Below are 18,482 nucleotides of genomic sequence, written 5' to 3' on the forward strand. Positions count from 1 at the left end.
TTCGACCCCCTGAAAGCCAACCAGTCTATGAGTCTACCCCAAACACCTTGACCGTATTCGCCCACGCCGCCTCGCACACCTCCTCTCACAGAGACCCCTGATGCCGCACGATCTTGGCAATCGCTCAATCGTACATGGCTCATTCCGCCCTTGACATGCGCCCTCTTCCCACTTCTCCTTCTTGACACCTTGTACCGCTCGGGAACCTCAGACTCTTTCTTCTGGTTCTTCTTGGCTTGTTGCTGTTGTTGTTGCGGCTTCTTCTGTCTCTGTCTCCGGTCCGGCTTCACTGTTTCTCCTTCAGCTCCAGAGGTAGCCGTGGGATCCGCAGCCACAGCCTCGGTTTCGGCAGCAGCGGCAGCAGCGGCAGCAGCAGCTTCGGCTCGGCAGCAGCAACAGCTGCCGCCGCCGCCTCAGCCTCAACCTTCGCCTTAACCTCCCACTCCACAAGATACCTCCACCCCTCATGCGTCGGCCTGACCTCGCACCACGGCCCATCCGTCTCAATCATCAACCGATCCAGCCTCACCTCCCTCACCACCTCACAATTCTCCACCGTCTTAAAACTGCACCCATTAATCCCAATATACAACCCCAACCCCATCAGCTCGCGCATCTCCTCCGCCGTGCCCGTGAAACTGTGCACCACGCCCCCCTTCTCCAGCCGCTCCAGCCGCGGACCAAAGGCCTCCTGCAGCAGGCGCACAAAGTCGGCGTGCGCGGCGCGCGAGTGCAGGAAGAGGGGCAGCTGCGGGGTGAGCGAGGCGGCGAGCTGGAGCTGCGCTGCGAAGGAGTGTAGCTGCACTTCTTTGGAGCAGTAGTGCAGCCGGTCGTAGTCGAGGCCGAACTCGCCGAAGGCGACGAGCTCTGCGGCGGGGGGTGTTGCTGCTGCTGTTGTTGTTGCTGCTGCTGCGGGCTTGGGTGATGAGGTCGGCGAGGTCGGTCATGATCTTGGCGCTGCGGGCGTGGTCGACGCCGTCGCCGTCGAGGATCGGCTTGGTTGGGTCCGGGCCGCAGGCCGGGGTGTGTTCGGCCTCTTCTCCGTCCTCCCCCTCGCTCTGGCTCTCGTCGTGGTGTTTGTGGTGGGTGGAGCTGAAGATGGAACTGCTGCAGGGGTGGATGCCCGCGGTTGCGAAGACGGTGCCGGCTGTTCCAGCGAGAGTGTTATGTTAGTCGGTCTGGTTGTGATAGGGGGTGGAACTTGAGATTGTGTGATGGGGAGACGAACGGAATTCCTTGGCGAGTTTGAGTGCGTCCCTCGAGCTCTTGAACGACGAGCCCGTCACGATGAGTTTGGAACACCCAACCTCAATGGCTCTCCCCACGACCCCCTTGAGGTCGTCTGGGTGCCGTGATTTGCCATGGTAGCGGCCCCGAAAAATGGGGTCTGCCAAGTTGATGCCGATCTGGAAAACGAAGTTGAGAATTAGGGCGTATTCTGTGGAATGTGATATTTTGGAATCTTACATCAATGTATCGAGGCGTGTAGGTGGTTGCGGGAGGTATATTCGATGTTGTCGAGACACCGTTTGACTGGTTGGTATTGGGTTCAGCCATTTTGGATTTGATAGTTGTGGTTGTTGCAAAACGGGACAGGTTTCCCAGGGTCGATGGACTGGCAAGTGAAATCCGTGAAAGCCGTGATATTGAGGTGAAAGGTCTGAGTCTCATACTCAGCCAGGTCCGGTATTTATGACCTCTTTCCCGACCTTGAATTGCTCCTATTCTGAGAGTTTGACTCACAAGTTGTCCTCACTTGAACTTAGCCTCCGTCCTCAAAAGCACCGTCTCAGGCTGGCTTGGCATTCGGGCGTTTGCATCTGAATCTCGGACAGGGGCAAGCAGCCACCCCAGACAAACGGACTCGACCAACCCCACACTTAAGAATATGGTTACATAAGTTGACCTTGCGATTTGTAACCTCGTAACCCCGAATCCAAAACGGCCTGAGAAGGAGATGCTCGGAGATGGGATTCGAGACGAGACCCAAATCTTGCCCAATGGCCCATGGCACTTGCCCTGCATGCTCGCTGCTGCCTGAGACCCCAGGTCAACTCCAGGGATTGGTAGGGGTCCGCATGTGTGCATGGTGGGGCATCAACGGCACAGCGGCGTGCAGTGGCACAGTGGCCCAAGCTCGGGCTGTTTGTTTAATAGGCGGGGCTGCAACGACGCGCCAAAAAACTGTCGGCACGCGTCAGACGCGGTCCACAGCCCAGCGCCTTAAAAGAGTGCAGAGCAAGAGCGTGTTTTCTCCTCCCTTCCACATCCTCCACACAACATCACCCGACTACATCACGAAAAGGCTTGACGTAACGCGGCCTTCTTTCACACTTGACCTCATCCACAGCCCAGACCAGCAGTGGAAAGTCACTCTAGTTACCTTTTGACGTCCATCTTCACCCCGCCCTCCTTTTTTATTACCTTTGTCTCTTACCTTGTCCGACACATCCGACACCATGTATGTCAGAAAGCGCGGTATGTGTGCACCTGATCACGATATCAGGGTTGATGGTACTGACTTTGCTATCCAGACGGGCGTCAGGAACGTGTCCAGTTCGACAAGATCACAGCACGTGTCTCAAGGCTCTGCTATGGCCTTGATGTCGACCATGTCGACCCTGTTGCCATTACCCAGAAGGTCATCTCGGGCGTGTATGGTGGTGTCACAACTGCCCAACTCGATGATCTTGTAAGCTCTCTCGGAAACCCAAACCCCTCTTTTTTTCAAGCCAATTGCTCACTCGTCGTCTCCAGGCTGCTGAGACTGCTGCGTACATGACAGTCACCCACCCCGACTACGCTATCCTGGCCGCCCGTATTGCCGTTTCCAACCTCCACAAGCAGACAAAAAAGCAATGGTCTGCCGTTGTGAGCGACCTCTACCACTATGTGAATCCCAAGAATGAGCGGGCATCTCCAATGATTGCCAAAGAGACATACGAGTGTGTCATGCGGCACAAGGAGGAGCTTGACTCGGCCATTGTCTATGACCGGGACTTCAACTACCAGTACTTCGGCTTCAAGACCCTAGAGCGATCATACCTACTGAAGCTCAACGGCAAAATCGTTGAGCGGCCACAGCACATGATCATGCGTGTTGCCGTCGGCATCTGGGGAGACAATGTGGAGCGTGTCATCGAGACATACAACCTCATGTCCAGCAAGTTCTTCACACATGCTTCTCCCACCCTTTTCAACGCTGGTACCCCTCAGGCCCAGCTGTCATCTTGCTTCCTGGTCGATATGAAGGACGACAGCATTGAGGGCATCTACGACAGTCTTAAGACTTGCGCCATGATTTCCAAGATGGCGGGTGGTATTGGTCTCAACATCCACCGCATCCGTGCCACTGGATCCTACATTGCCGGCACCAACGGCACTTCCAATGGCATCATCCCCATGCTCCGTGTCTTCAACAACACCGCCCGCTATGTTGACCAGGGTGGAAACAAGCGTCCCGGTGCCTTTGCCATCTACCTTGAGCCTTGGCACGCCGATGTCTTCGAGTTCCTCGACCTCCGCAAGAACCACGGCAAGGAGGAAGTTCGCGCTCGCGATCTCTTCCTGGCCCTCTGGATTCCCGACCTCTTCATGAAGCGTGTCGAGAAGAACGGAGAGTGGACGCTGATGTGCCCCAACGAGTGCCCTGGCCTTGCCGATTGCTATGGCGACGAGTTCGAAGCCCTGTATGAGAAGTATGAGAAGGCCGGCCGCGGTCGTAAGACTATCAAGGCCCAAAAGCTCTGGTATGCCATCCTCGAGGCTCAGACCGAGACCGGCAACCCCTTCATGCTCTACAAGGATCACTGCAACCGCAAGAGCAACCAGAAGAACCTCGGTACCATTCGCAGCTCCAACCTGTGCACTGAGATCATCGAGTACTCGGCGCCCGATGAGGTTGCTGTCTGCAACTTGGCCTCGTTGGCCCTACCCCAGTTTGTCGACTACAACCAGGGTGTCTATGACTTCCAGAAGCTGCACGAAGTCGCCCAAGTCGTGGTCCGCAACCTGAACAAGATCATCGATGTCAACCACTACCCGGTCCAGGAGGCGTACAACAGCAACATGCGCCACCGCCCCATCGGTGTCGGTGTTCAGGGTCTGGCCGATGCTTTCCTGGCGCTGCGCATGCCTTTCGAGTCTCCCGAGGCTCGTGAGCTGAACAAGCAAATCTTCGAGACCATTTACCACGCGGCCCTGACCGCCTCGTGCGATCTGGCAAAGGAGCAAGGCACATACTCGACCTATGAAGGGTCTCCTGTGTCCCAGGGCATTCTCCAGTACGACATGTGGAACGTCACACCGACCGGCCTCTGGGACTGGGACGCTCTCAAGGCCAAGATCAAGGAGCATGGTGTCCGGAACAGCTTGCTCCTCGCGCCCATGCCGACCGCCTCGACGTCGCAAATTCTGGGTAACAACGAGTGCTTCGAGCCCTACACGTCCAACATCTACCAGCGTCGTGTGCTAGCTGGTGAGTTCCAGGTTGTCAATCCCTGGCTCTTGAAGGACCTTGTCGATATGGGCCTCTGGTCCGACAACATGAAGAACCGCATCATCGCCGATGGTGGTTCGATCCAGAACATCCCCAACATCCCGACCGATATCAAGGCTCTCTACAAGACTGTTTGGGAAATCTCCCAGCGCACTGTCGTTCAGATGGCTGCCGATCGTGGTGCCTTCATCGATCAATCCCAGTCGCTCAACATCCACATGCGTGAGCCGAGTATGGGCAAGATCACCAGCATGCACTTCACCGGCTGGAAGCTGGGTCTCAAGACGGGCATGTACTACCTCCGCACCCAGGCTGCCGCCCAGCCCATTCAGTTCACCGTCGACCAAGAGGCGCTCCGCGTCCAGGACACCAACGTCAGCAAGGGAGTGTCGGGTCTGAAGAAGCGCGCCCCCCCGGCGGGCAGCTACATGTCGTCACCCTCGGCGGTGCCACGCCCCATGGCGTTTGTCAATAAGGAAAGCACGCCCAAGAGCAATGGTACCAACGGCGTTACTACTCCCACCACGCCGCCTCCCATGGCCCCGACCGTCAATGACGTCAAGGCTCGCATCCTCGCTTCGCCGTCAAAGCCGCCTGCTTTCAAGGCCGACGTCGACGAGGGTGAGAGCCCCAAGACTCTGCCTACCGAGCCGACGGAGAAGCCTAAGCCGGAGGACATTGGGTCGCCGGTGCTCGCTTCCAAGAAGGACGCCGAAGACAAGGAGGACGAGAGCAAGGAGCGGGAGCTGGATATCTACTCTGAGGCCGTTATTGCTTGTAAGTTGATCACCTGCAAAGCCCCGGTTTCCGATGAGGATGCTAATCAAGACGTTTACAGGCAGCATTGAGAACCCGGAGGAGTGTGTTATGTGCAGTGGTTGAGTGTGTTGACCTGGATGCGGATGAGGCATGGCGAAATGTAGTGTGACGATGGGATTAATACCTGGCATGATTTGGTTTTGCGGTTTGCGTTATGATTTTGTTTTTATGGATCAGCATTGGCATATGCGGGCACCCTCACGCCGCGGGCCGTTCATTGCATGGACGGGCGTACACGGCGGATAGGAGGGGCGTCAATGATATGCCCTAGGCTTTCTCTGGGCGGGTGTTGGATCAAGGGTTTCTCGGTCTGTCCTCGATTTGTTTGTCCCGAGGATGTTTCGCTAGATGTACCACCACAGCAACGGGCGGCGCTTGCGCGCATCGTTGTTTAGCTGTTCTGCTAGGTTGCCTATTTATACCCCTTACATCACAATGTTCCACCACGGTGAAGAGGACGGCGACGGCCTCGCGCGAAGGGGAGCACATGGCGAATTGAAGTTGATGATAACTCCGTCGCCGCTCGCTGCATGACATAACAGAAGAGCGATGATATGCACCCCACCAAGGCATAAGCACACACATACGTAGGTACCTACATGCATGCAAGTCCCTCTTCATAACAGACAACATGTGTGTGAGAAAAGAACCTCAACGGGGCAAAAAGATCAAGCCAGACAGAATGAGTGCGTCGCACCGCCTGCCTGTCGGTATCAGTGTCAGTTCATGTCACGCCAGGCGGGGCGTTGGTGAATCGCTGTGCGATGCTTCCAGACGAGGTTGGAGTTTCATTCTGTATGTCTGTATGACCAGCCCGTCGGTCGTGATGGATTGATGGATTGACGCAAAGTCGAACAAACCGAAACTGTGCTGCCCGCGCTGTGCTGGGAGCCCGGTGCTGGGGGAGGAGAAGGTGTGGGAGGTGGGAGGTGGGAGGTGGGAGGCTGGTTGTCATGCCATGCATTCCCCACAATCTCTCTCTACAGACAGCCAGCAGTGGCTTGCTGGCTGGGGGGCCACAACAACAACACAACAGCACAGCAACGCAGCACAGCACAACACACTACTGAGACAACGCAGCGCATCGCAGCACGGCAGGGTACGGCACTAACGACGCGCACGGAAACACACACTCACACACATGCGCGCATCAGGGAGATTTTGTGAGACACGACGCTACCCCCACAGCTAACTAGTGGGAAATTTGTTGGTGGCAAAAGGTCCGTCGTTGTCGTTCGTCGTCACAAAGCTGCCCGCTTGCCGCGCATTCGCCCTAAACCACGATGGGACGGGGGGAAAGCCACAGCACGAGTGGCCGCGCAAGGCATGTCTCACCCGAAAGGACGTACGGGCGGAGGGAGGAGGAGGAGGGGAGAGGCCCAGAGGGGAGAAAGAGGGGGGTGGGAGGGGCTGGCTGGTGGTGCGGCGCGAGTGCTAGTGACGCTAACTCATGCAGGTAGGTAGGTATGTACATACCACAAGGAGAGAGAAGGTGCGAGCCGAGGGAGGTTGTTGGGAGGGTGGTTATTGGGGGAGCTGTCAAATTAGGGGAGGTGGGCTGAGATAATGAGGTTTCTCATTGGGTAGGCGTCGTTTCCGGGGCTGGATTTCTATGATCCGGCTATCGAAAAGGGAGGTTGGTATTCGTTGTTAACTCAGCTTCTTGCTCTTCTTGTTGATTGATTCTCAAGATGTGCGCTGACGTCGATGGGGCCAGGCACGTCTGCCAAGTGTTTTTAAAAACCCCCACCTTTTCTGCCAGAGGCCCCAGAAGGTGCCACAGCCGATTCGAAGTGTGGGCCCCCGATCGGGTTTCCTGTTTGACCGCCGAAGAAGTTAACATCACCCCCGCCGCGGTGGGAACTTCTTTGGGCCAACCCGCAGAATGAAAGGAGGTTCGGTTGTTTTCTCTAATGAACCCGTCGGGGTTGGTGAAGCCGTTTCTACCGGCCTCGCCCCCTGACCTGAATGTCGGTAAGGAAAAGTCGAAACTCGAACTGTCCGTGTCGATCTGGGGTTTCCCGGTTTTTTGCTGTGCCAAGGTCCCCATCTTTACCCAGCGAAGCCCCAGCTGCTCTGGGGTTCACTCTGACCGGGGCTTCCCTGCCGCAGACGTGGGAACATGCAGAATCAATTCCGTCAACCAATGGGGTGCTGCCACCACCGGGGCCGACCAAGATCTCGACGACATTCCCCGATTTCAATGCGTCAGTATGGCCCGAGAACCAAAAAGACTGTGGGCTCAGTGCTGCCCGCGACCCAGCTACCGATGCACGTGCAAAGCTAAATTCCCTTCCTTCAGCCGTAGTGGAGCAAGGTTATCTGAGATGCATGGATGTCTCCTGTCTTGGTCTTGGTTGTCTCTTCTCTGTGGCAACGAATTTTTCCCATGCACTAACACAGTAGCTGGCAGGCAGTGGAGACGCCGCCGTCATATCGGACGAACACAGCTTGCGCAACGTCGGACCAGTTACATCCAAGAACTTGCCTCCCAGCCGGCGAACCGAAACCACCAAGCTTCGAGAGGCAGCCCGACGAGCAAGCCGCCGTCGAGGGGGCCATCCAATGCATTGCGAATGGCCCGCCACAGGTCTTCATTTCCCTCTGTCACTCGATAGCGGCGTTCCAACTTGCTAGTTTTGCTAGTTCCTAAGGCACCGCATGGGTTACCTTCCCCAGTGGTGCCCGCCCAGAACACACAACATGGCCCCCCCATGTGGCTGCATATCGGGCCGTGATGTGGCAGACGGGATCCCCAGTCCCGCCATGGCAACCTGCCTGGACTCATCAGCGCCGTGTTGCCGAGTTCGGCTGCTCTTCCAAACAAGGCATCGAACGGGAAACGCATCAGAGCGTAGCGAGGCGAATTCGGGTAACTCCAGGTGACGAGGGGACTTCAGCAGGTAGGTTCCTTGGTACCTACCTTCCGGGTGGCTGTAAATGTGAGAGGTTGGCAAGGTTGGTTGCCAGCTTGTCAAGGCCCAGAGTGGCCAGGCTTTCCGTTGCACTTTCCCGATATTGTGGAGAAACGAGCTACAACAGCTTTGGGGCAGGTTCGGTGAGATCATGGTCCACTATTTGTTTAATTCTACCCGGGAAGGAACGATCGTCCTCCCTCCCACGAAAGACCTCGTTGCTGTGACGCGACTTCCCTCGCAATATAAGCCCTGACAATTTCCCTGTGTGTCCTCTCGGCTGTATCCCCCTCTCGCACTTTCCATCAATTTCTTTCCGAGAAGTTTCGCATAACACGCGACTTTAGTTGATTTCTAACTAGCTTCCATCCAACCAACCCTCACTCTCGCATCGCCGATCTAGTTGAACTCGTTCTCACGACTCATATCAAACCAAATCGACTCGAAACTACCCGTACCAACCTTTCAAAATGAAACCAGCATCACCGCATCTCGCCTGGCTGGCCGCTGTCACCGTGAACGCGGTCGACTTCCCTTCCAACATGCCGTGAGTGCGGTGTAAGTTCCCCTTAAGCATGCTTCCTCCCGGCGTGTGCGCGTCCTCGCTGCATATCCCCCCATATTAACACGCCCAAATTTTAGAGAACCTGTGGCAAGAATATGCTCGAAAAGGCTGCCCGAATTCAACTGCAGCAAAGACGACATTGCTTGCATGTGCAAGGCCACCGACTGGAACAACGGCATCCGCGACTGCTCGGTCGAGTCCTGCCCGAGCATCGACCAGGCCAACGTGGTTATCAGCTGGGGCAACAGCCTCTGCTCAGGCGTTGGTGTCACTACCGCTGTCGTCCCCACTGCTACCAGCGTTAAGGTGAGTACTAGCCCCTCCCCGGAAATTGATTAGAATCCAGCCCACTAATATCCCAATTCAGAGCTCTGGAAGCACTTCGGGCGCCCCCGCGACCAACACGGGTGATGCCGACAGCACCTCGACTGGCTCTGGTTCCGACAACGATGCTAGCGAGACTGGCGATGCTACTGCCATTACCACCAGCACCTGGACCTCGACCTTCACCAGCGGCGACGCTACCAGCACCGTCACTGGCACGACCACCATCTCGGGTGTCAACGGCGTGCCGGGCGCTAGCGATGTCCCCGAGACCACTGGCACTTCGCCCATCGTCTCGACCCACACTGACGAGTCGACGACTTTCGAGACCACCATCGGCTCGACCACCTTCACGTCCAGCGTCACGGGCGATGCCCTGACCAGCGCCCTGAACAGCCAAGCCTCGGATGCCGCCTCGAGCACCAGCAGCGCTGAGGCAAGTCAATCCGTCATGATTCCTCTGGTCCAATGCTAACGAGATTTGTAGGGCGCCCATATGACTGCGGCCCCGGCTATTGGCTTCCTCGCCGCTGCCGGTATCGCGGCTGCCTTCCTCTAAGCCTGCCCCGACTTTTGTGGGGTTTGCCTCGATATTCTGACGATTTGTTTTGATCGACCTTTACGATTGCACGACAACTGGGGCAGACGGACGGGCGGTACCGATCTTAATGACTATTGGCACATGGTTACGTATGGAAGCCCCGCGTTTATGGCTGTTCTTTTGCTTTGATATCCCGTCGATATGTCTACAGTTTGCTGTGGGGCATTGTTTCATTGTACATAATATGTAGAGCTGGGCGTTCCGAGATACCGAGAGATACCCATGATGGGTAGAAGTATGGTGGCTCCAGTGTTCTGCTCTAAATGACGGGCCCGGGGTTAATGGTGATGTTAGGTGCTGGGTACCCGAAATACAAAGGCATTCTCAATCTTGGCGATTCCGCAGTGCGAATGTTGGATATTGCTCGTGGCGTTTTACATGTGGGAATATTTAACGTGGCGCAGTTGAAACAGGCCAGTCGGTCTTCACGTAGCGACACGCTTCGTAAAGGTGTCTCAGAAAACCTCGAGTGGTTGTATTTTATCGGCCCGTGTCTTCTCATTTGACATGCAAATGGTTCTCTCTGTCGCTCACTGCCATGCTATCCTCCCCACCAAGACCAGCGGAATTGCAAGCCCAACAACGGCTACCAGCCCGGCCATCAACAACGACACCCCGGATACCCCGGGCGCCCTCTTCATCCCTTCAAAGATCCCCTCCAACCGCTCCGCCATCTGGCCCTCGGCAAACCTCCCCTCCACCCTCTCCACCCCGGCCCTCCCCATCCCCTCCAACTCCCCTTCCCCCATCTCATTCAGCACCCGATCCATCACGACGCTCCACGCCTCCGGCCTCTCGGGATCCCGCAACCACCCGGTCACTCCTTCCACCACCGTCTCCCGCGGACCCCCGCTGTCCGCCGCCAGCACCGCCACCCCGGCCAGCATCGCCTCCAGCGGCACGATCCCAAAGTGCTCGTTGCTCGGCGTGTACACCAGCAGCCGCGCCGTGCGCAGCAAGATGGCCTTGAGCGTCTGGGGCACGCTCAGCAAGAAGACGACCTCGGCCTGGTCGGTGCCGGCGTCGGCGCCGACGGCGGAGACGACCGTTTTGGCGGTGGCGTGGCGCAGGCCGAGCGACGACGCGAGCGCGGCGAGCTCGGCGTGGTAGGCTACGTTTTCGGCCACGCGCGGGTCGTAGCCGCCGGCGAGGACCAGTTTGGCGCGGTGGCGGCGGTGGGGGGGGCAGGAGTGCGAAGGCGTGTAGTGCGAGCGCGATGTTCTTCTTGCGCTCGAAGCGGTTGATGGAGAGGATCACGCCGTCTTTTTTCCAGGGGAGCGGGGAGGCGGGGGAGCTGGGCGGGGTGGTGTCGATGCAGGGGTATACCACGTGCAACTGCCGCCCGTTTGCTTTGCTGCTCTGCCCTTGCCCCCCTTTCCCCTCCCCCTGGGTGGGTTGTTGGACTAGCCCCGGCCAGGTCTGCGCGACAATGCCGCGCGTGAACTCGGAGTTGACGGCGATGGCGTCGGCGAAACCCATGCTCCAGCGCTCGAGCGCGTCGAACGGCACGCGGTAAAGGCGCTTGGCGAGGTGTGCGCGACCGCGCACGAGGAGCAGGTCGGGGAAGTGGCAGTAGAAGAAGATGGGTGCGGCGGTTAGGGTCTTGAGCAGAGGGAGCCCCGCGCTGAGCTGATCGACGAAGAAGGCGTCGGGTGCGAGATCGCGGAGCTCTGGGGTGAGGAGCGTGATGTGGATGATCAGGTGCAGCTGGCGCAGGATGGCGCACAGGATAGCAAAGCGGCCGAGGAGGGAGGGGGGGACAATCGTGTTGCCACGCACGCGCACATCGAGGGTGCCTGGTAAAGGGGGGGGTCCTCGGTTAGTGGTTACTGGTGTGTGGTAATGGGTAGGGTAGATGGGGAGTAGGTGGATGGGCATACCATCACGGGCCTCGTCGAAGCAGTGAGTGGGATCGCAGTGGCTCGTGAAGATGACCACTTTGTGTCCGCGCTTTTGCAAGCCTACTGCCGCGTCGACGACTAACCTCTCTGCGCCCCCAATCCCGAGATCAGGGTGCAGGAAGACTATTGTCTTGCCGGGTTTCTTGTCGTCGCCGGCCATGTTGATGAACATGCACAAACCATGACGTGGGGGTGGTTTGCGATGGATAGTTAGATGTGGTCAGAAGAAAGCTCCAATTCCAATTAGCATGCAGGTCCCGGCAGGCAAGACGTAACGTAATGACAGGGACTCCAGGCCGGGTAGTAACGAAGGATCCGGCAGATGGTAAGTTACTACAAGACATGTATCACAATACGCGCATATTTCCAACCTGTCAACCCCCTGACCAACTCCATCCATCACATGCCCGCCCTTCCTGCGCGACAACTCAGACACTTCCCATTCCCATCCCCCCGGATGATGCCCGGGCCCAGATCCGATCCGGCAACGGAACCGGACCTTCCTCCCCAGCCCTCGGACCCGGACCGGACACCAGGCCCAGCCCAGCCCGGCATACCCAACTCGGAAATCCCCCCCGGGTGTCACCGCCCTGCCTCCGTTTGATTCGCTCCGTTGCATTTGCATGCGCTTCTCTTCTCTTCTTTGGGGGAACCCCGACCCCAACCGTGGCGGTGCCAGCCCGCTAGCCAGCCAGTCAGCCAGTCGATTTCATGTCAGCGCCCAAAGCCCAGACCCAATCTCTGTAAATGCAGTAAAAGACCAAGCCCATTGTAAGCCAACGCCGAAGGGGTAAACCGCGCCGGAAATCACAAATGCCTATCCTGCTGTCCGACAACAACAGCAACCAACATATACACCCAACATACATCAAACAGCAAGTCAAGACCAATATCACCCAAAACAGACTAGACGATGGTCCCAAAAAAACCCACCATCCCAACATGGTGAAGTGCAGTTGTGGTTGAGTAGTGTGTGTGTGTGTGTGTGTGTGTCTGTGTATGTCTGTGAGGGCGCGTGTAGTAGTGTAGTGTAGTGTAGCGCAGGATAATCAACAACCTAACCAACAACCATATCATATCAGACTCAAACATAGGTAGCCAACGCCCTAACCCCCGCCCAAATCCCCGCCGAGAATGTAAATGCGGTAGTAAATGATCAAACCCGGGACATTGAAACTCCTCCCCCGCCGCCCGCCCGACCGTTCCCATGCATGCTCCCAAACCAAAGCAACCAAGGTAGAACCTCAAAACCCAACTCCACCCACCATGATATGTTGATATCCATGCATGCCGGTGTCAAAGTGCCGAAACGCAGTGGTAGAGTAGATAGTCTACCCGAACTAACCGAGCGAAGCGGCGCGACTCATCGGTGATGGGGTGTTTTTGTTTTGTTTTTGTTTTTTGCAAACGTCGCATGATGGAACGATCTATTCAATTCGCCCGCACATAGTTTAAAGGCGAATGGGCCGGCTAGTCGCTATCCACAAACATCTTCTTCGCAGTTTCGGTGCTGCCCACACTGGCGTTCGTGTTCCGCCGCCGCGCATTCCCAATAAGCCTTCCCACCCCGTGCGTCTGCGCTTGTGTGTCCTTGGGAGGCGTGGCAATAGCTAAACCCGAAGGCTCGCTCGGTTTTATTCTTGTGTCTCGCCATCGTCAATCCCTCATCGCTGTCGCTATCGTTGTTGTCGTCATCGTCTTCGTCGTGATGGCACCGGGAGCCCCTCCGACTCGTAGGAAGCCTGCCGCCTACTGGAGTGCGGACGCTAGAGCTGTCAAACTTCACAGGTACGGTCCCCTCGTCCTGCGCTTCTAACGGGAATCCGGACATGGGCTCCTTTGCAAACGCAGGCGGCGTGAGCGAATCGGTGGTGTCAATCACCGAAGGCCGGGCCACCATTCCCGGGTTGCCGAGGAACTCGCCCTCTGGGTCCGCCGAGACGGAGCTGGTGCTGCTGAGCAAAGCAGGCAGCGACGGGTCCGACTGGAACGCAACCATGCGGTCGGCCACCTCCTTGGTCATTTGGTTATTGAGTCCGTAGATGGGGCTCGCCGACTCGCTTGGGCTGGTCAATGGAGTCGTGAGCGCGCCCATCGACGTCGAGCTCGAGGATTTGCCCGTCGCAATAGTCTCACCCCTAGACAGGGGCATCGGCGGGAATGTGTCGTCATCTGGGGATGACGGGCATGGAGTGAATCCAGGCTCGGGAGTCGATGGCTTTTGCACCGCCTCGGCACGATGAGCCGTCACCGGCCTCTCCTGCAATACCACAAACCCGCGCTGCTTGTTGTGCATGTTTGGGTCTGATTTGAACTGGCCGCGTGGGTATCCAGAGAGGGAGCCCATCGATGGAGACACTGTGGCCGAGGAAGCATGCTCGGGGCCTTCCGTCACCTCGACCGACCGTACAGAGCGATGCTGCTGGTTGAAGTGCACATTTCCCGGGGCCATAGCGGTGCTCAGCGCCACTCTAGCTTCGGCACGTTTATCATTGCTAACAAATAAGCCGCGATCAACCGATCGGGCTCGACCAAGATCGTCTGCGTTTGACTTGATATCCCGGGCTTTTCTGAGCGCACTACTCGGGTCGTCCACAGGGCTGTCGAAGAGAGGTGTGGGCGGGAGCGTCTGCGTTTCGACTGGGGTAGGCGTGAGAGCTAAAAAAGCGTTCGTGATAGACTTGGATTGCCCGTGTCGAGCCGATGCTCGATGCGGGGAGGCGGATGCCTGCCGAGTCCAGTGGTCTTCCCTCCCAGTGAGCGTTGTGAGCAGCTCAAGCGGCTTGCGAGGCCCGCGGCTATTGGCTGACGATGACTGGTGTAGCGGAGACGAGACGGGAGGTGACCCAGTCACAGGGCTGGCTAATACGCTGTGCGTGAGGGGATGCCCGCCCGTTTGCTGAGGGGGGGTGGAAAAATAATCATCGGGGCGTAGGCTTCTTCGTCGGGTATCGCGTAGATGGGGTGTTATTAGGTTGGTGATGTCGCCCGCCGAACTAGCGGCGCTGCTAGCAGCGCGCCGGCGAGATGAGACGCTCTCTGTACGGTCCCCACGGGGGTGCATCACCCTGCCCACCGCTTTCTTAACCACGGATCTTGCGCGCTCCATCAAGCTCAACGGGACAACGGCACGGGCCATATCCTTCTCATCAACTTGGATCTTCTTGCCCGACGCCTTCCTCGAGGGGTCCGTGTCGTCAATCCACGACATGATATCCACGCCATGCATAACCCAGGGGTGCCGTTTCACGTCGCGCAGCCGAATCCTCTTCTCGGGGTTCTTAGTGAGCATCTTCTTTAAGAGGTCTTGAAGATCAGGCTCGATATCTTCGTAGGTGAGCTCGTCATCATCACGGTATGGTGGTTTGTTCACTCGAGTGTAGAGAGACTTCTCGCTAGGTTTGGTGGCCGGGTCGACAGGCCGAAGCCGCCGGTTCGGGATGTATACCTCCTCATTTGCAATCTTCTTGAACATCTGCCACTCGTCCTCGGCCAGGAACGGTAGACGAGCATAAATCAGGCAATACAGCGTGACGCCCAATGACCAGACGTCGATTTGCTCGGTGATCTTTGGCTGCTGCCCAGGAGGAGCGTCGAAAAGGTCGGTAGCGCAAAGTTCGGGAGCAAAGAAGGCGGGTGTGCCGACCGTCTTGGCAAGCTCGAGATCATTGTCGAAGTCCCGTGCCTCGGACTCGGAAATGGTATCGTCGGGCTCTCCTTCGCGAACAGGCCGGCCAAAGTAAGAGACACCAAAGTCGGCGATCTTAGACCTCTTATCCTTGGTCCAGAGCAAGTTCGCTGGCTTGATGTCCCGATGGACTACACCTTCGTAATGCAAGTACTCGAGGCCTAGGACAGTATCTCGGAAGGTATTCCTTGCCTGCTCCATGGTAAAGCAGGGCACGTACGAAAAGTCGTCGACATACGGATCGTGGACCTTGTTGAAGTCGAACGAGGACAAGTGGGACATGAGCGAGTCCGCCATGCTGGGAGATCTTCCCCGTAAGGCAGGATCCTCGACATAAGGGCCGTACATGGTCCCATCTAGCACGGTGGACGAGCCGGGCTTGGATTTGATAGGCAGAGCGCCGGGTGTCTCTAGGTCATCGTTGTCGGCGGCTAGCGGGGAATTCGGATCGGCGGGGTTTGTTAGGGACTTGGTTGATTGTGACCGAGATGGAGCCCGGGAGGTCGCTCTTGATCCTGCAAGAGAGCTGGTGTTCGATAGAGTCGGACGGATAGCCGATAGACCCGTATCGTCCCTCCCGAGCGAACCGACGTGCGAGTCGAGCTCCTCATCGTCCGCAGCGCCGTACTCGAGGCTCCAGTAGTCGGTCGAGGGCCGCTGAGCGCGGGCTCGCAATCTCGCGCGCTGCGCATCCTTAGCGGCCTGGCGTTGCAAGAGAAGGCGCTCGAATCGGTCCTCTTCGGGCGTCGCTTTCACGCCCCGTGTCTCACGTTCGATACGGCGACGTTCATATTCGCAAATATGCGGAAGTCCCTTCTTTCTCCACACGACCTCACCCAGCTCGACGTGTTCCAACACCATGTAGATCTTTTTCAGCTCAGGGTCATCGATGACCTCGAGCAAGGCGACGACATTTGGGTGGCGGATCTTCTTAAGAATGGCAATCTCCTTCTTGCTCTTATCCTGGGTTGACATGGCCATGACCTTGCCAAGCCGCCGTTTTTTGGAGAAGCGTGGGATGATCTTGATGGCGACGAATTCGCCATTCTCGGCATTTCTGGCAAGCTTGACCTTGCCATGAACACCGCGGCCAAGCTCCTCAATGATTTCGTAATTATTGATGTGCTTCCTGCCGGTCGTGTAGTCATGCTCGACATTTGCTTTGTGTGTCCTGTGCGAGACAGTTTTCAGCGTTCCAGTACGCAAGAGCATGTAGACTAACAGACAATCTGCCCCGCTCGTCTTCTTGCGTGCCATCCACCGTGGGACACGCGAAAGTCGGGATGGTAAATCAAGAAACTTACTCTCGGACCTTGTGGCCATGCAGCGGATGCAAATAAGGGCTGTGGCCGTTTGAACCCCCCGGCGTCGCCGTCTCGGAGCCGGGCTGCGACGACGAGACTATGCTGGGGCGGGGCAGGGCCGGGCTGAAGAGTCCCGGGGAGGACACCGGGGTGCTATTGGCAGTTCGGGACGGAATATGCGACGGTGGAGGAGGCAGGATGTTGTGAAGACGAGGGTGCGAGGGCCGATGGAGCGGCTGTCGTGGCGGTTGAGATTCCATCGTGGTGGCAATTTGGTCGAGCACGGCGTGGGAAGACCCTCATGCTGGAAACCGTTGTTGCTGTGCAATCTGCGGGGACTGCCAGGCGCTACAGATGTCGGTCGACGGCAATTCGAGCTGCATTCAAACGGACATTTTTGTCGTTTAGTAAGGCGGTGCTTACAAAAGGAAAAGAAGAAAAAAAACGACAATTCGGACTGAAGCGTTGGTGACGGCGATGTGAAGAGTGGTTAATATCGAGAGGGAAGACAATTCAGGAAAGACCCGCAGCTTGCTTGAACATTCTACGGAGCGGCGATGCACAGTTTTTGGTCGGCTATGGTCGTCCCTCGCCGCTGCCCTCCCATGCTGTGGGCAGCCACCTGCAGCACTGCGGCGTCGGCGGGTCGGGCAGCCTCCAAGTACTGTGTACAGTGTACAAAGAAGCAGCGTTTCCGGAGCGGACAAGGCACACACAGTAGGTACATAGTGTGCACACGTTAACCTCCCCCTGGCCACCGACTCCCACATGATGCAACCATGAGAAAACATCAGCAGTTGAGCGGCCTGGGGCAAAAATTGATATGATACACAATAAAAACCACCATGACGAGAGTTCTGTCTGAATTCACGGACCAGGGCTCCTTTCCAGGTAATTGTGCCAATGTATTATTTCTCGCATGATCAACAAAATGCGCAATTGTATTATCTCGAGCGAAGACGACAGGGAAGACTCGAAGCCAAGACGAACTGCTTCAAGTTGGGAAACCATTGGATGCCACAGAGCTGCGAGACCGGCACGCCACGCTGATACCGTTCGGTACGCAGCTGTGTAATCTGGGTGTATTTTACCGGGCGGCATGAGACATTGGCCAAGGGACTGGCCTGACATTGAAATCGCCAAGACATACCTCGAGTGGAGAACTGGAAGGGAGCAAAAAAGGAGGGCCGAGCTTATCGCGACTAGCCAATGCAGGCAATGATTGGCGGCACCACGCTTGGCATGCCCCTCCTGCAGATCCACCTGTGTGCGTGTGTGCGTGTCCGTCTGCGTGTGTGGTGTTTTCTCATGGCCGAAGAAAAGGAACCGCGAGATGGGCAATGGATCCCGATGGCAGAGTAGACGGGTTTGCCCGCTCGGGGTCCAGCGCCGGCTTTGGTTGATGTGGATAAGCGGCCGAAGGAGCTCATCTAAAATAAACTTCGTTTGCGTGAAGCGGACAATTCACGGAGAGCATTCGGGATGTGGCGTGTGCTCAAACCCTGCTCGGCCAACACAGCGTCTTTCTGTGCGACAGAAATCGATGAGATCAACCAGCTATAGCTGGTAGGTAACTGTCAAATGTCGACGGCCGATATCAATTTAACAAAAAGACACGAAGTTCGGGATGCCGCAGCCCCAAAGCCCGTCGGGGTCGTGGAGTCGTTAACTCACCTATTGATGGGAACCTCCGTTCCCCATCAATCGGAAAAGCGGCAAGGACTCTGGCCCGTTGCATCCAGCGGCGCAACTCCAACGCAGAGATGCAGCTGCAGCGTTTTTGTTGTCGTGGTGGAGAGGCCAGATCTTGACGGTGGGTGGAACTCGTCGAGTGATGAAGATCTGGTTAGGCATCATTTGCCTGCCC

The 18,482-nt window shown here is 57.1% G+C and overlaps 5 protein-coding genes across 5 annotated transcripts in view; 2 read left to right on the forward strand and 3 right to left on the reverse strand.

Annotated features, from left to right (window-relative positions):
* Positions 1-1,557, reverse strand: part of CHGG_08202 (uncharacterized protein) — a gene marked incomplete at both ends in the record, with an annotated part of 1,767 nt that extends 210 nt beyond the window's left edge. The window contains 4 exons of the mRNA XM_001225857.1: positions 135-376; positions 806-1,147; positions 1,229-1,406; positions 1,468-1,557. Of these exons, the coding sequence (XP_001225858.1) occupies positions 135-376; positions 806-1,147; positions 1,229-1,406; positions 1,468-1,557 (852 nt within the window). The remainder of the gene's footprint in view (positions 1-134; positions 377-805; positions 1,148-1,228; positions 1,407-1,467) is intronic.
* Positions 1,558-2,459: 902 nt separating this feature from the next.
* On the forward strand, positions 2,460-5,380 carry CHGG_08203 (ribonucleoside-diphosphate reductase large chain; the record flags this gene model as incomplete). Its single annotated transcript, XM_001225858.1, has 4 exons — positions 2,460-2,478; positions 2,535-2,692; positions 2,758-5,275; positions 5,337-5,380. The coding sequence occupies 4 exons, from the start codon at positions 2,460-2,462 to the stop codon at positions 5,378-5,380; spliced, it is 2,739 nt and encodes a 912-aa protein (XP_001225859.1).
* A 3,322-nt stretch (positions 5,381-8,702) lies between these two features.
* Positions 8,703-9,680, forward strand: CHGG_08204 (uncharacterized protein; the record flags this gene model as incomplete). Its single annotated transcript, XM_001225859.1, has 4 exons — positions 8,703-8,779; positions 8,926-9,103; positions 9,165-9,482; positions 9,609-9,680. 4 exons carry the CDS (start codon positions 8,703-8,705, stop codon positions 9,678-9,680), a joined length of 645 nt encoding a protein of 214 aa, XP_001225860.1.
* A 792-nt stretch (positions 9,681-10,472) lies between these two features.
* On the reverse strand, positions 10,473-11,783 carry CHGG_08205 (uncharacterized protein; the record flags this gene model as incomplete). Its single annotated transcript, XM_001225860.1, has 3 exons — positions 10,473-10,729; positions 10,838-11,518; positions 11,603-11,783. The coding sequence occupies 3 exons, from the start codon at positions 11,781-11,783 to the stop codon at positions 10,473-10,475; spliced, it is 1,119 nt and encodes a 372-aa protein (XP_001225861.1).
* Positions 11,784-13,100: 1,317 nt separating this feature from the next.
* CHGG_08206 (uncharacterized protein) lies at positions 13,101-16,875 on the reverse strand (the record flags this gene model as incomplete). The annotated part of the gene is made up of 2 exons (XM_001225861.1): positions 13,101-16,482; positions 16,616-16,875. The coding sequence occupies 2 exons, from the start codon at positions 16,873-16,875 to the stop codon at positions 13,101-13,103; spliced, it is 3,642 nt and encodes a 1,213-aa protein (XP_001225862.1).
* Between the last annotated feature and the right edge of the window lie 1,607 nt (positions 16,876-18,482).

Source organism: Chaetomium globosum, genomic scaffold, assembly GCF_000143365.1.
Source record: "Chaetomium globosum CBS 148.51 scaffold_5 genomic scaffold, whole genome shotgun sequence".
Classification (NCBI taxonomy): Eukaryota; Fungi; Ascomycota; class Sordariomycetes; order Sordariales; family Chaetomiaceae; genus Chaetomium; species Chaetomium globosum.